The following is a 16,382-nucleotide window of genomic DNA, read 5'->3' on the forward strand; positions in this document are numbered from 1 at the left end:
AGGGGCGCTTGTGTGTGTGTGTGTGTGTGTGAGAGAGCCTTGTTTGCCTGTGTGTGTGTGTGTGTGTGACAGCGATACTTTTTACAGGTTGGTGCTGTGTTGGCAGGGACAACCCAAGCTTTGGATTGTGTTCAGGCTGAGGGATCGTAAACCTCGCCGCTGTGCTAGTCTGTACATTATACAGGAATGCTCACATAACATACGGATGCATTACATAACCACGTTAGCTGCATTGTGTTAACAAGACAAATGACAATCTGATTGCAGGGCACTTTCCAAACTGTGGAAACAAGCGGTGGAACTTTTTTTCGGCGGCAGCAGAAAGGGAAAGAGCAAAAAGAGGGCTCCCTGAAAGTGTTTGGACTGTAAATCCGGGCTGCGAGGGGCAGCCACACATCTTTGTGATTAGGTTAACCTCCGGAGCCTTTCATGTGAGCAATCTGTAAAACCTCAGTGGGCACATCCTGTGCGGTATGCAGCTCAATCAAAGGCTATGTGTCCCGCTCAACCTCTTATTAAACACATTGGATGAAGACTCGTTTCCAGCTAAGTTGTGCAGAAGTGTGATGTGTCTTCAGATAAACATGTTTTTGTAACCGTTTGTGTGCCTTGTGCGGACACAGAGTGAGTTACTTGGGAGTGTTTGTGTATATTTGGAAAATGGTCTTAGCTAAAGTGAACATGTTGCTCTGAAATATTTTCCAACATCTGCCGCCCATCAGGATGTCTGCTTTCTGAGCCACTGCTGCATTCCTGAGCCACTCCCTCTACCTGGATCAAAAAAGAAACCCTTCCTTGTCGTTGCCCCTGAGCTCTGCTCTGTCTCTCTCTCTCTCTTCCCCGGTTCAAACTGTACTGTTGCCATTTGTACGAGTCTGCAATTAGATCCTGCGCCTCCAAAAAGAAAGAAAAAAAAACCTCCTTTTCAGACGGATACTTACTGTGCGCTTTAATTAAGCATTCCATATACTGCATGTACCTTGGGGACATAGACCTTGCGGTCCGAAAGCGTGCTGGACCCATCTGAGCTCTGGTGGAGGTAAATAATGAAAACACCAGAGCCAGAGTAGTCTGTGACAGTAGCAACACACTGCTTCAGTAGCTGGAAAATTGAATTTGAAGTTTCTATGACCCCAGAAGCGACTATGTTTCCACTGTTTCCTGTCCGTCCCCTTTTCCTACCTCATAATAGTATTTCTTAATGCCTGTTAAACTGAAACCTGGAAGGCAGGCTTAAGCCCTCCTTACCTCGCAGGGCTGTTTACAACTGTTTAGCAGACCCCTGCAGTTTAAGAGCCAGCGGAGGCCAATGCAACTAATCACTTTGAAAGACAACGGCTAATGAATTAGGTCAATTTGCTAGCGCTAGTCCGCTGTGTGAAAAAAAAGCTTACCCGGGAATGCATTCTTTGTATACAACCCCATTGTATACAATAATAGTCATTGTCCCCCCCTTCCATGGTGTTTAATCCCAGCCCATTCAGAGCAGCACTTAAGATTCTTGGCGTACTCCCATACTCATTGCTACTCGTGGACTTAATCTTTTTTCACCCCCCCCCCCCCCCCCCATCTCTCTCTCTCGCAGAATCAGTCAAGTGTATGGCTTAGCCAGATCAAATGAAAGAAAGCTAGCTCGCTTCAGAATGGCATTCCAAAGCACAGAAAGTCAAGAGAGAGCCTCCAAGTTTGTGTTGTGTAAGAACAGACTGAGCCTGCTCAGTGTCGCCTGTTGGGTCTCCAGCAGGATGTAACAAAAGGATTTTCTCTGGAAAACAGTGGTTTTCGATACCCCCCCCCCCCCTCCTCCCTGCCCCTGTGCATGCGAGCGTTGCACTCCCGCCGTGTCGTTTGACCAGACTGAACTCAGGCGTATGTCGTATTTCATAAATAAATCAGTTTTATTTGTGGCATATAAAATTAAATCATTTTACAATGTATTCCAGTATGACACATAATATCCAAATAAAGTAGCTACATTTGTTCGATAAATAATATTAATAACAATAATAAAAAAAAACATTCATTCATCCTTTTGACATGTCTCGCTTTGTCTTTTTCATGAAGGGAGTTCAATAGCTGCCACAAAACATGAACAATAATGTCCACGTCAGGAAGGAATGAAACCACACACTTGTTGCACAAGTCCACAGGTTACATCTCGGTGTCTCGTTCTTAAGATACAGGATGGTATGCTAATTGAAGTTGCGTATGTGCATACCTACATATACACACACAAGTCTACAGTCTGATGTCATGTCTGATGTAAAGGATCCAAATATACACAGTGAGTTGATATCAGCGACTAACATAAATGTACAAATATTAATTACATCTTGCTCCATAACGAAGCTACTTCTGAGGCTCCATTAATATGAAGCAGTTCTTAGATAAGAATGCTGGCGTAGTCACAGCAAACAGTGCACTTCATTAAGTCCTCATGCTGTAAGCCCACAATTCCTTGGGAATCTAGTTACAAACAAGAAGCTGGTAGTTGATTGTCTATTTACACCCCTGCATTCATCTGGACCGCCATTGGCCGCCAGTGCTGCTGGCCATCTCTTCCTCCCGCTGAGGGGGTTGGGGGGGGGGGGCGTATTGGACCGCCTCGCCCCGGTTAGTCTCTGAACTTGTGGATGTCGTTGGAGAGGCGGTAGAAGGGGTAGGAGGCTTCGTTGGCATGGGGGCAGTTGTAGGTGCACTTGCAGGACTCGATCATCATGACGTTCTTGTTGAAGGTCTCGCCGTCCTCGCAGCGGAACTTGACGCGGATGGTTCTGGTGTCGTGGGGGCTGCAGCAGCGGCCGTCCACGCAGGCGCCGCAGTACTTGGGCCGGTACTTTTTCAGGCTGGAGCAGCCGGCGTAGCTGAACTTCACCGGCTGACTGGACTTCTTGGTTCTGCTGCACTTCTTTCCTTTCTGCCGAGGGGGATAAACAACAAGGAGATGGAGATGAGTCATACCGCTCAGATGCAGAAGTGACGCATTTCCGGGAACACGCTGCGCGTTTCCATCACATTGAGTCACGCTGGCTCAAAGCTTACCTTCAGACTGGAGTAAGGGGACTGTGTGCATAGCCGCACTTCACAGATTCTCGTCTCTTTGACCAGCTTGCACTCGCTGTTGTTGTTGGTGACTCTGGTGGAGATGCCTGTCCCACAGCTCTTGGAGCACTGGGACCAGGGCGTGGTTTGGACGATGCACTTCTGGTTGTCAAACATGTGGACTTCAGGCTGTGGTCTGAAGGCTGTGATTAAAAAGCAGAAAGAAAAGACATGAGCATCTTAGAATCCCACATATTTTAGGACACATTATGGATACATCCAGAAGGAGAAAAGCATTCCAGGATGAAACAGCTCTCTTACCAGGTAGAGACTTCAGTCTTCCCTTCACGATCGCGATGAGCTCGTTCCTGTTGGTGAGTTCTTTATCCACCTCGTCGGTCATCATCATGTCTTTGCCAAAGATCTTCTCCAGGATGTCTGTCTCCTTGCCATCGTCACACACCCAGTCTTCGCAGCACTGGCCTGCCACCTTGACCGGTCTGGGGTTGGCACAGCCCAAGTTGGGCAGGGAGAGCTCCTGCGGGCACAGCGGTACACATCCCACTGCCTCGTCGATGCATGTGCACTGGTGTTTACAGTTGGGCTGGAAGCTCTCTCCATTCTGGTAGATCCTGCTGTTGTACTCGCATGGTCTGCCTTCTGCCTTGGCTGCAAGGGGAGAAGGAAAAAAAAAAGAGGAAAGGAATGTTATTCTTTCCTGCTCTGCTCAGAAATGTCTGCTTTAGACATCACATGGCTGCCAGGTAAGGATCCGTTAAACTGTGAAATTCTTCAGGCTGCCTAAGGAGTCTCTTTCCCCCCACAGTGGGCTGTCTGTACTTTGTGGTTTAGTCTCAAGTTTTCCCTCTATTTGCATTCCACAGTGCTGAAATCACCCAGGTCCCCACACTCCTGAAGCTAAACCCTCTTATTTGACAAAAACAAGCGAAAAAAATCAACTTCAGGCTCTTTCCAAAGCATGCACATCTGGAGCTGGATGGTCTTTGTACATACCTCGGCAGATGCCACGAGTAGTAGCAGCAGCAAAGCTGGCCCCAAAGTTACACTCCAGCCCTTTCGTGTGGTCACAGGGCTCGGTCAGGCTGCAGTCCTCGTTCAGCTGCCTGGCGCAAACTTTGCAACAGCCACAGCCGTCCAGGACGACGCTCACGCCGGGGGCGCACTTGGGCATCTCCAGTGGACAGTCACACACGGAGGGACAGGAGGAGGAGGAGGAGGAGGAGAGGACCTGTACAGCCAACAACCAAATCCACTATTAAAAGACTGCCTATGTTAAGTCACACAGGATACCCCCTATAGTGAAAAACTATCAGCATTCCGTTTAAATCAGCATTATGTCCCTCTCCTCAGGCTAAATACTCCTTTAAGTATCGTTCAGATTGAAAAAAAAAGAGGGAGAAATAACTCACCAAATTGAGGCTTCCGAGGAAGGCTACGACAACAGTAAGCATCAGCATCTTGATTATTTTTCGTCTTGTGTTCAAGAGGAATCCCGTTCCCAGTTGTGTGAAAAGTTAGTCTCTCTTCGGAGGAGTCCTTAGGTATTCCCTCACGCAGTCGTCTTGTCTCTTGATGTGATTCGCTGGTAGGATCTGGTGTTAGAGGCTCCTTTTTAGAGTGGATGAGGCTCTCGGTAAAGCGGTTGCAGTCTGCTGAGGTCCGGCCACCTCCGGACTTTTATACCGTAGTGGGAAGCTGACGTCGTTCCTGGGCTGCCTGCTGAACTGTTCCCAAACTATGCCAGGAATGTTTCTCGGCGCATTTTCCATCCAAGACCTAAGCTCCACCCTGTCTAAACCCTTCTCTTTTTTTTCTTCTTCTTCTTCTTCTTCTTTCTCAAATGGATTTTTCCCCCCTGGATCCCATCTGAACACACTTTTCCGTCTCATATTTTTCTCCTCTTGTTTATCCCCCCTTTCCTTTTTCTTCCTCTGCTCGCTTCTCACATCTATCAACCCAAGTTCAGAGGACTTTTCTTTCGGTAGAAGTGGTGGCGTTTTATTGTCACTTTTATTTCCTGGGATCTTTCTCTTCTTTTTTTCTGCTTTACAGACAAATAAGTGAAGGAGACAATCTGATAGTTCAGAGCTTCCTGGTTTCACTGCCGCTCTTCACTGGTTCAAGTTGTATTGATTAAAAGAATCATAAAGGCATCGCAGAGAATATCATAAAGTGTCAAAAAAGCAAGCCGATTATAAGGTTACTATAATCTTCGTTTAGTACACACTGTCTCCCGAGGAATATGACACGTTTGTGTTCCAGTGATGCCTTTTCTTATTCAAGCAATTGTCTAAACACACGTGTTGTATAGCATGTTGCAGCGGCCACGTTTAAAATAGCTTTAAGTTTTTTCTCTGTGAGTCGAAAGGTGTGGGCAGAAATACGTTTAACAGTGTCTATTTCTGGCTTTCCAGTGCCTTTATTCAGAGGAGCTAAGCGTTTCCAGATGCGCGCAGAGCTCAGACGTAACAATATTGCCATATTTGGTATGGCAGTAGCCTACATTATTAACATATTTCTCTCCCTTTGGCCAGCAGACCACAAAGCATTCCTGACAGCTTAAAGGCTTGTTAAATATGTTCTTCGTGCAGGGAAATTCCTTTGCATTCATTCCTTGAGGCAATTTGACTTTTCACGCAATATGTCCATCACGTTTCGGAGAGTGGGGGGGGGGGGGGTCCCGTTGGAGGTAAAGTGACCCACTTTTCCAGCAGAGAGCTTGTGGTGTTAGTGGGGGGCGAGACAAAAACACGGTCTCTGTCTCTACTACTTTTTTTTTCTCAATAAGTCCCCTCCACCGAAGTTTTCTAATCATTCCGATTGATGAAAACTTTCCAGCGATGGAAAACGAAGTGCGTAAAAGACGCCACACATAACCATGATTACTGCCACGAATGGCTGGCAGATTCCAAAGAGGACACATCGCATGAGGGCAGAGTGTTTACGTGTGTTTATAAGGATCGGACATTTCACGACTATCTCCCCTGTAGCCTCGTGTAGTTTCACTGTGAGACCGCGACACTGAACCAGAAGACTGGAGAGCCTCTCCGGTGAGTTCGGACTTCTTTTCTCTTTCAGTTTATTCTGCGGATTGTAGTTGAGACTCCGATCGGAACACACTTTTCCCTTTTTTAAAAACGGAATATGAGTCATAGCAGCTGACATTGATTATTACCATCCTATTCATTCAGCAAAACCAAGTGACTCCTCATAGTGATTTTTTTTTTCTTCCGCGGGTCGTTGCATATCCTATTTGGATGGATTGAACACTGAAGCTATTTTTTTTTTTTTCAAATTTAAAGTGACCAAGATTGGTTTCTCAAGGCGGATTGGGTTGTGGGTAAAGTATGTATTCTTTACATAATGATCAATGTCGAAATGTCAGTGCATACGTCTACTATGATATGAATATATCCATATAGTCTACGCACATCTGTGTGTGTGTGTGTGTGTGTGTGTGTGTGTGTGTGTGCGCGCGTGTGTGTGTGTAGCCTATTTGAGGAGGGGGGTGTGTCTGTGTGAGCACATGTGCAATGCTCTCTTCTTGTGTGTGTCTCCAAGCTGCGTTATGCTAATGTGGACCCACTTGCCCATGCTAATGTTACAGGTTTTTGTTTTTTAAGGAATTGATTTTACACCATCAACATTGGGATTCATATGATCGACATCAGTTTACTCAGCATGGCAGATACAACTCAACCCATGAAAACAGCCTGTGAAACCAAATACCCTGATAATGTCATCACCCCGGCTTGGGCTTGAAGACTCGGATCAATATTTTTTAACAGAAAGCCTGCATGACAAACTTTGACCACGGGCTTTGAAATGCATTTCTAATGGTAAATGTACCTTTTTCTTGTCTTCCGGCCCCTCGACGCATGTTTAACACTACATGTCATTGTAACTATTCATATACAATGATGTCAGGGGCCACCATGCAAGGTGCCACCCGGCCATCAGGACCAACCAACATTCACACACCGCAGGAACAGCCTGTGTGGGCAAACCCAGGTGGCCATTGTTGAACAAAAACCTACTATTTGTTGCATTTTGGGACACGTGGGATCTAGTATTTTTACCCGAACAAGGCACTAAAAGGCAGGATATTCTGGCGTGGATTTTGATCATTTTTGACATACAGTCTTCTCTCACAAGTCTCCTAACTTTGTGGATGTAAAATACCAAATTGGTGGGATACCCCTTTTTAAACAACAGCCGCTCTTATGTCATGTTATATTTGATTGTCCTCTGCTATGTTGACCCAAAGCCTCTCTAGTGTGTATGTGCATTCTATATGTGAGTCTACATGCGTGTGTATGGCTGTGTGTGTGTGTGTGTGTGTTTGTTACGGCGATAGGAAACAGTGTTGTCATTGTACGTCACTGGAGAATAACACACACTAATCTACATTCCTTAATTACCCACTCCGTTCCGGAAATATTCCAAAAGCCGGACATGTCTCTGTGTTGCAATTGCCCTGGCATAATAGTTTCCACTAAGGCTGTCTGAGTACCGCGATGCTACACACACACACACACACACACACACACACACATACTACATCCCCCCCAAAACAATAAGAAAAGGTTCGGGGGGGCTCTTTCCTTCACAGAGATGATCATTGGTCTATGCTCACAGCTCTGTAGCATGGATATCTGAGCAGCTCCACAACTGCCAGCTGGGAAGCTTAAATGATTTTGCTACTGACCAAAAGTTTGAGAGATCATTGTGTGTTTTGTCGTGGCTTATTGCAATGGAAACTCATTGTCGGATCCCACAGTTGAAGAGACGGCAGCCCTCAGAATCGTCCGTCAGGGAGACTGAAACAAGCGTCCCTCGGCCTTCCTATTTATGTCTAAGTGACAGATGGAACATTTAAACAACCGATTCCATTGTAGTATATTCAAGATAAATGTCATAACTGGTATGCAGTATGTTCCAGCGACACTTCCTTTCTCTGTCAGGTCGTGCAGCGGCAGGAAGTCGGCTGAGTTATGGATTGTTCTCGCGTGAACGGGGACAGAGATGAGCGATTAAAGTACAAACTCAAGTTCCTCTGAAATGTAGATCTGATAAGGCAGAACTCTGTCATCACATACTCACATGCATTTCATTGAATTTAGTCATGTAACCTTGATGCTGATTGGTTAGAAGGACAAAAGGAGCAGTCCGGGGCTTAATTGAGGTGTTCTTTAAAGTCAACATTTACCCCAATCACACACACATTCGTACCCTGCGGCTGCCACACGAGGTGGCAAATTGTTCAGGGTTTAATCTGATCCTTCACTCGCACACTGGTGACACAGACTTTTGAGAGCAATTTGGGGTTCAGTCTCTTCGCCCAAGGACACATCAACAAGTGAACTGAAGGGGCTGGGGGTCGAACTGCTGATCTTCTTGTTAGTGGATGATCGGCTCTACCTCCTCCTGACCAATTGTCGCTCAAAACACTCGTTGCAGTGATCTGTTAATTTAGTGTAAATGGAACATCTAACTCCGGCATCACATTGCCAATGCGTTGTTGACAGTTCTTCCAATCTCAAGACTACGTTTCCATCACTCTTGTGTTAACAAATGCGCATCTCGCTCTGAAAATCTACCGTTGAGCTTCGACAGCGGAGGAAAATGCCACGAAAGGTGTTGAAGCTAACTCTGGAGCCGACAGGATCTGTATCACAGCCAAAGTGTCTTTTTAAATGTGATGTGAGGCAGCGAAGGAAACAGGGTCGTTTAACATTCACATAGCGATCCCACAAGACTCTGTCAGAAAAATGACACTAAAGGAACCTCCTTTTTGTCAAAAAATGTTATCGGCGAAGTAAGCTACAATTCTTTGGAAAGGAACTCTTCTGCCATTTCTGTCTAAATAAATCAGAGCAAAGACAAGTTCAAAGGCAAATTCTTTCAAATCCGTCCTGTATAAATACAGTACAGGATAAGAACGGAGATATTTCATGTTTTGTTTCTGTTAACAAATCCAACAAGACCAAACCAACAAAGTGCTAAAACGGGAGTAACTTGTGCTTTTGTAGGCAACTTTTTTCAGATGCAGATTTGTACATCTTTGGTGGATTATTAAGTATTCACAGCAGCAGGGATGTTGGATTTTATATTTAGAAGAACCTGCCTTCATACCTGTAAAGCTATTTCCTGTTATGATTGTGATGTCACTACAAAGCCTTTCCCTGAATGCCTTTTGACAGCTCCAATACCATTTTCTATTTCATTCACTCAATTGTATGTGTAAATAGACACACCACTGGTTTTGAACAATAGTGTTTGTGATTATTTTGTGATTACAAATGCCACTGCATCCTTTTCTCAAGCTGAGAGACTCTTACCAAACATTTAATCCATATTTTCCAAAATAGATGAAAAAACATTTGGGATTGGATCCAATTCCAAACCGCCATTTCCATCTAGTAACATCATTCATTTAAAAAAAAAAAAAATCATCTCATGTCATGTTGTTTCATCACTTTATATTCTGTGGTAATTAGGTTCATAAATTTGCCTGACGGCTTCAAGTTAAATATGCTCTGTGCACCTGGTGTAATCATGCTGTCTGCGTGACGTCTGGGATCTCATCATGAGCCCAATCATACCGGGCAAATAAGAGGTGCAGCTTTTTGGTGCCGCTTTATCCGCAGCTGGAGGATCATGTCTGCTTTCCCTCTTTTCTTTTATAGCTACACACTGTACCAGCCAGGTGTGCCTGAAGTATGAGGGCTTTCCTTGATCTAAAGTTACCCAAATTCCTCAGCATGGAGAGAGAAAAGAGAAAGAGAGGGTCTTTTATTGGGCCACGTCCATCCGTGATGGAAAAAAAAAAGAATGAGAAGTCTGGGTGGGGGCAGGTGTTAGTTTTGGGAGGAGGGTGGTGGTGGTTGGTGATCCTGGCAGGAGTGGAAAAAAGAAGAAGGAATGTGGGGCTCCTGGAATGTTTAGAGCAGTCGGGGATAATTGAGTGAATTTGGAACAAGAAAAGACAAAGCGAGGTCCCGCGGTGGAAGAATGTGCTTCTGGGACGTCTGAAGAAACATTCCATCCATTCAGACAGTTTCACTGGGCCCAGAGCCTTCCATAGATGGCACCATAGGGAATATAAGCCCCTCTCTTCCTCCTCTCTCTCACACACACACACACACACACACAGCTCCTACTTTCACACTCTCCTTGCCCGATACAATTCTCACACTGCAGGACAAGCAGAGATTGTTCTTTTATATATTTATATATATATATATATTATGTTTACATTATTTCAAAAGGTTTGTAAAGACATGTATTCCCTCTAGTTTTCGTTTGGTAAAAGTCTTACCATTACATTTTTTGTTGTTCTTTATATCAAACTAACACCATAACATCTTTTGTAAATTGTATTATTCTCCAGCCGCATTTTCTGAAGTTTAATAAATTGGTTCAAATACATGTTGACAGAGGTTCACATATCCTCCCGCCCTTGCTGAGACCACAAGGATTATAAAGACACTGTTTTCTGTGACTCTGTATACAGTTTGGAGGATCTCAGGTGGATTTTCAGCAGGAGTCGAGTGTCCCTGGACGGGTCATTTTCCGCCCACCACCACAAAGACTCATCCATCCGGCCACAGCTCAAAATGTATCCTATGCTCAAGCTGTGATATAATCAAATGAAGAAGTTAAATAATCTGTCACGTGCCTGCTAATAATCCTGCAATAAATATATAATCTGCGTTTAAAGTGCAGTTGTCCTGGAAGTTTATGAGACGAAAGTATAGTACTGTGTGTTCATGGTTTCAACAAAGTATTCCTCTGTGCATAACATCAGGTCTGACGGGTATAGTTCCTACTCAACTGACAGAGACACTGAGAGCTTGTTCTAGCTATTCAAACCTATCAAGAGCCAAGGTCCATTAGAGACAAGCTGCCATTAACTGACGAGACGCATTCGATCAAGAAGGCCTCCCGGTCTAGTGTAGTCGTGAGTGGAAGCGGGTAGACGTCGGATCGGACGGCAGTGAGACAGCCAGGTGAGTTTCCTCGACACCAGTTGAACCAGATCGCCAAGCATTGAACGGAGAGCTGGTAAAATAGATAACCCTGTTTGAGAGGCTCATCTCCCTGATCTAACAGTGTTTATAATCACTATTGATTCTATGGCTGCTAAGTTTTATTAAATGAATTATATTTTTATATATATATATATATATATATATATATATATATATATATATATATATATAATTGATTGATTTGCAATTCCCTTGTTCACTTTCACATTTGCATTATTGTGCATGTGTAATTTCTATTTCCCTGCTCCAGCTCATTCCACCGCCTTGACTCGTCTATGATGTTGTATTCTGTTTCTATGTGAAATCTGGCTGCAAACCAAATTTCACAACGTAGGGAAAATAACTTTAGTGTTGATTTCATGGATGGAAACCATGCTGAACACAATTTCCGAAAGCATTTAGTCTTCAACGTGCTGGTTTTGTCGAACCAGTCGTCCAAAATGTAAAGCTTTCCAGTTTGTTATTAAGACGAAGAAAAGCAGAAAATCATGAAAAACAGAATCTAGAACATGTGGAAAAAATGACTAAAATGATCCAAAGTTTAAAATAGTTGCATAAAAATCAATTACCTCCTGATTTGACAGATTGACACGGATAAATACGCAAACATATTTCATGGATACGTCACTGCATTCTTTATGAAATAAAGGACGTTAAGACGTGGCTGATGTCTGCGCCCTGCTAACTGTGTGTGAAATGCATTGAGCCCTACACGCAGTGAGCTCCTGGCTGTCACTTGTTGTGCTGACGCCTCGCAGAGGGCTGACAGGCTCGTTGGCTTCACGTGATGGTCGGTGCGCGTCACCGACGCGCTGTCCCTCGCCTGGAGACTGGAGCAGGGCAGACTGACAGTGTGTGTGTAGCAGGCGACTGTAAATAAAGAATTAAACCCCAACTAACTAGCAGGGAACAAATAAGCAAGGCAGCATCAGGTTAATCTGACAGTAGTTCCTCTCATTCATTCGCCGGGTTTGCCTTTCAGGCTGTTTTTTTCAGTCATATTTCCATTTTTTTTTCTTCTCCCTCTCTCTCTCTTCCTCCAGATTTTTGAGCGTGCCAATTAAAGAAAAGCGAAACATGGCTGGTTTAATGTCAGATTTTGGTTGTTACACCCACGCCATCGTCCGGGCGATCCCCGCGTCCCTGGCCAAAGAAGCGCTCCGGAGCAGCCATGCGGAGGTGGACCTGGCCAAGGCGCGGAGGGAGCACGAGCTGTACACCGAGGTCCTGCGGACGACGCTCGGGCTGGAGGTGGTGGAGCTCCCCGCGGACGAGTCGCTCCCGGACTGCGTGTTCGTGGAGGATGCGGCCGTGGTGTGCGGTGACACCGCGCTCATCACCAGACCTGGGGCGGAGAGCAGGAGGAGAGAGGTAAGGGATGTGTGTGTGTGTGTGTGTGTGTGTGTGTGTGTGTGTGTGTGTGTGTGTGTGTGTGTGTGTGTGTGTGTGTGTGTGTGTGTGTGTGTGTGTGTGTGTGTGTGTGTGTGTGTGTGTGTGTGTGTGTGTGTGTGTGTGTGTGTGTGTGTCAGCTTCCTCGGCGTGATTCAAATTCGCCGAAAATGAAAGAGAGGAGAAAGAAGAAGAAAAAAAATGAAAAAAGTTTGATGTGGAAGTGGAGAGAGGAAGGCGTTGTCACTTGCCGGGCAATTAATAGTCTGCAGCGGTGCAGGTTGTTAGTGATACATAGGAAGGTGGCTGATGTGTGTGTGTGTGTGTGTGTGTGTGTGTGTGTGTGTGTGTGTGTGTGTGTGTGTGTGTGTGACAGGCTGTTGTTTTTTCACTGAGCAGGGGTTTGAAATGTGCTTCTTGGAAAAAGAAAGATTCCACCCCCCCCCCCCCTCTCGAAGTCTTTTGAGTCAGTTCAGAATGAACTCGTGTTCACTCCGGATCTAAAATCTGCTAAATCAAAGCTTCCGCAAAAGAAATGTGGGAAATGTAAGATTTAGGAAGGTTTAATCCTGTAGGAGGCCTTCATCTCTGGAAGCTACTTATCACCAGCTGTGCCACACCAAAATCACATTTTAACCATACAACAGCCTATACTAAGAGATTATGCTGATTAGGCTTGAAGCAACGCCCATTTACGTATATATATATATATATATATATATATATATATATATATATATATATATATATATATATATATATATATATATATATAGCTCAGTGCATAGTCTTTGCACTGTACTTTACCTAATCAATGCAACATTTTGAAAAATAGTGATTTGTCTTTTATTTTTATTTTATTGATTTGTAGTTTTATTCATATTGTCTGTTCTCATGGTTGTCGATCATATCCCTGGGATGTGTCCAATGCATCGAGAAGGTCTCGTTTCATAATTCACACAGCAATTTTCCGATTTTTCCAAACCGAGAAGCGTTTTGACCGCCGCGATGAACAAATCAAGACCTTTCTGAAAAAGCATGCAACAATGCCAGTGCACAAGGTCGCCTGAGTGAGGGGAGCTGCAATGTTGGGCAGCCGCGTGTCGGCAATGGTTGAAACAGTGGAACGGCTTCTGTGAAAGGCCCTGTCATTTCACATCAGAGTCACTTTGTTTGGTGCTAATGGTCTCCAGCCCCACTGGAGGCAGGGCCACTGATTGAAAAGCTTGGCGCTGCTACTGTCAGCCACCACATTTCATGTATTCTGAACGTAGTACAAGACAGGCATTGGCATGCACATGTGCACACGGCATCAGCACTCTGCCAAAAAACCCTTTTCTCACATTTAAATTGAGCTTTTTCCTCTCATATTTCATGAAGAGATAGCAATGCTTTGGTTTCTGGCCCCTGTTCTGCCCATGGGAGGAGCCAGCTGTGATAATAATTTTAAAAAAATGTGTGAGGACAAGAGCGTCAACAGTTTGCTTGCAAAAACAGGATTAATATAATCACAGATTCTAATGAATGCACACCACTATTGTCTCATGCCGAATTATGAGTTATTCAAGTGAATTAGATGAAATAATCTTGTTGTGTGAGTTCAAATGCTGGACTGGTGGATGCACTGTGTACTCCTAAAAGTAAGCGTCAAATCTTTTGTTCAACACATTGACTATGATCCCCGTGTCTATAATGCATCGTAAACATGTTTATATTGTGTTGTAATCCGGCTAAGTATGGACACAAAGTCCAAAGAAGCTCGATTAACGGCACGATATCTTTCTAGTTGTTTGCTGCTGTATCTGAACTTCAAAAGGATCGCCTTTGATTATTTGAGATAATATAAAATAAGATAATCCTTTATTAGTCCCTCAGTGGGGAAATTACAGGGTTACAGCAGCATTTCTCGCAAGTAAATCATGATAAAAATCAAGTAATAAAAAAATAACAGGAGAAGGGTCGTAAAACTAAATTAAAAATGAACAGGAAGAAGAATATTAAATATACAGATGGAATAAAAATGTGTATAAAAGTGTTTGAACGTACTTAAACGTAATGGATATTGCCCCCGGAGATGAATTAAAGTGTTCATAGTGCTCTAAGTATGAATTATGATGTAAGATTTTCTCTGTTGATCTGCTCAGGAGGAATGGAGTCTCTGAATCAAAGTTGTCTAATGTCCTTTATTTTCTTGCAAGAAAGGAAAAGTATGCAACAGCTACTCAGAGCAGTCTGTGACACAAAATTCAATAAAACAACAGTCCCAACTCTACTTTATACATAATGAAAACAGGCCTTTGATCTCCTGGTTCAACCATCTCCAAGAAACATTCAAATCTGTTTCGACTATCTTCACATAACATCACAACTATATTTCACCATTACAGAATACAAAGAATAATGATGTAGTGTAACGACACTTGCTGTATTGCCCATAACACACAGTATAATGCATTATATGCACATCATTTAGCATCGCAGTCATAATAGCTATAAAACCTCAGGGGGTTTTCCTGGTAATGCAGGAGAGAGGTACAAGTTGTATTAATCCACACATTGTCAGAATCACCAAACGACCGAATCACCCCGGGCGTTATTAGTTTTTGTAACATTTCTCAGTGTCAAAAAGTGTCCTTGAAACTCTTGTACAGCCGCCACGGCAGCAGATAAGGAGGCGCCATATATCCCGTGGTGTACAAAGTAACCAAACGCCATACTTGAGTAAACGTAAACATACCTTTCTGGAAAATGACTCAAGTAGAAGTGAACGTCACCTTCTGGAATACTACTTAAGAAAGTCTTAAAGTATCTGATATTTTCTGTACTTAAGTATCAACAGTATTTTTCTAATATCAAATGTACTATAAGTATTGAAAGTATAAGTACATGCTGTTAGTAAAAAAAAAGCAAAGGGTCAGAATTTTGAGAATTATGAAGTTTATTCTTTTAGGTGCTGTGTCCTCCATGACTAAGGACCAGGAGTTGTGTTGATAAAATAATTGTGTTGTCTGTGATCCATCCAGGAGCAACAATGTTCAACACATATGTCAATACATCGTGTACATAAGTATACTTTTGCATCTACTATGAACTTATCATCATAATTCTCCAAAAAGCAGTTTGACACCTTGAAGGAGTTGTAACAGTGTGTTTATAAGTGTGTTCATTCCGTCCAGTACTGGTCCAGGTGTAATGAGCATACTTATAAACTCCTCCCCTGGGTCCTTTGGCACCGAGCCGCACAGAAAGAAATAATGAAAACAATTTCACAAAAACAATGGAGGCCAGAAAAAGAGTTTTGAAAAATGACCGGACACATCCGTCTGTGAGTCTGAGCATGAGTCTCGACATTAATGAGCGCCTATCGGGATCAGCATGTTTGGCCAGAGCCTTGTTTATCCTCTCTGCTTTCGTTCACATCTTTTCAGCCCTCTCAGTCTTCCATTTGTTGTTGCCAATTTAATGCCAAGATGTTCGAGGCCAGATTCAGTCGATTCCAGTGAGAAAGAAGAAAGGCTTGTCGCTGCTTGTGTGACGAGGTGAAACCCCTCTTTTGTGGGACTTGTAGGAACTTCCTAATGAGCACTCTGCCAAAACAGCACACAGATTTCAGTCATTACACAGATTTCATTTATCAAAAATCAATGGATTTCTGTTTTTAAATGGTCCGGACTGAGAGCATTTTTAAGATCATTGAGAATACATCAAGGAAGGAGAGGTCCTTCGCCGCGAGGACATGAAAAGGGAGCTTCAACCCCTCCTCAGATACCACAGAGTCTCCTCTGGAGAAAAGACCATGACCTTCCAGACAGGTTGCCGATCACCCCTCTGAGCCGACAGGTGTTATGAGATCAATGCGGACAACAGGGTGAGGGA

The 16,382-nt window shown here is 43.8% G+C and overlaps 2 protein-coding genes across 3 annotated transcripts in view; one reads left to right on the plus strand and one right to left on the minus strand.

Moving 5' to 3' along the window:
- Positions 1-1,895: 1,895 nt before the first annotated feature.
- ccn1 (cellular communication network factor 1) lies at positions 1,896-4,697 on the minus strand. The gene is made up of 5 exons (XM_068589662.1): positions 4,473-4,697; positions 4,057-4,291; positions 3,364-3,711; positions 3,043-3,245; positions 1,896-2,917 (listed from the first exon to the last, which is right to left on the minus strand). Exons 1-5 carry the CDS (start codon positions 4,518-4,520, stop codon positions 2,615-2,617), a joined length of 1,137 nt encoding a protein of 378 aa, XP_068445763.1. The 5' UTR covers positions 4,521-4,697; the 3' UTR covers positions 1,896-2,614.
- A 1,933-nt stretch (positions 4,698-6,630) lies between these two features.
- The window catches only part of ddah1 (dimethylarginine dimethylaminohydrolase 1), a 66,807-nt gene continuing 57,055 nt past the window's right edge, over positions 6,631-16,382 (plus strand). Inside the window, exons 1-3 of one of the 2 annotated variants that reach the window (XM_068589737.1) lie at positions 6,631-10,684; positions 10,909-11,075; positions 12,161-12,488. In XM_068589737.1, the coding sequence (XP_068445838.1) occupies positions 12,195-12,488 (294 nt within the window). In that variant the 5' untranslated portion in view covers positions 6,631-10,684; positions 10,909-11,075; positions 12,161-12,194. Of the gene's footprint in view, positions 10,685-10,908; positions 11,076-11,940; positions 12,050-12,160; positions 12,489-16,382 lie in introns of those variants that run through there. The other variant, XM_068589738.1, reaches the window with a different exon arrangement.

The sequence above is a fragment of the Clinocottus analis genome, unplaced genomic scaffold (genome assembly GCF_023055335.1).
Source record: "Clinocottus analis isolate CAN_PGR_092001 unplaced genomic scaffold, fCliAna1.0.p SCAF_23, whole genome shotgun sequence".
In the NCBI taxonomy this organism is placed as follows: domain Eukaryota; kingdom Metazoa; phylum Chordata; class Actinopteri; order Perciformes; family Cottidae; genus Clinocottus; species Clinocottus analis.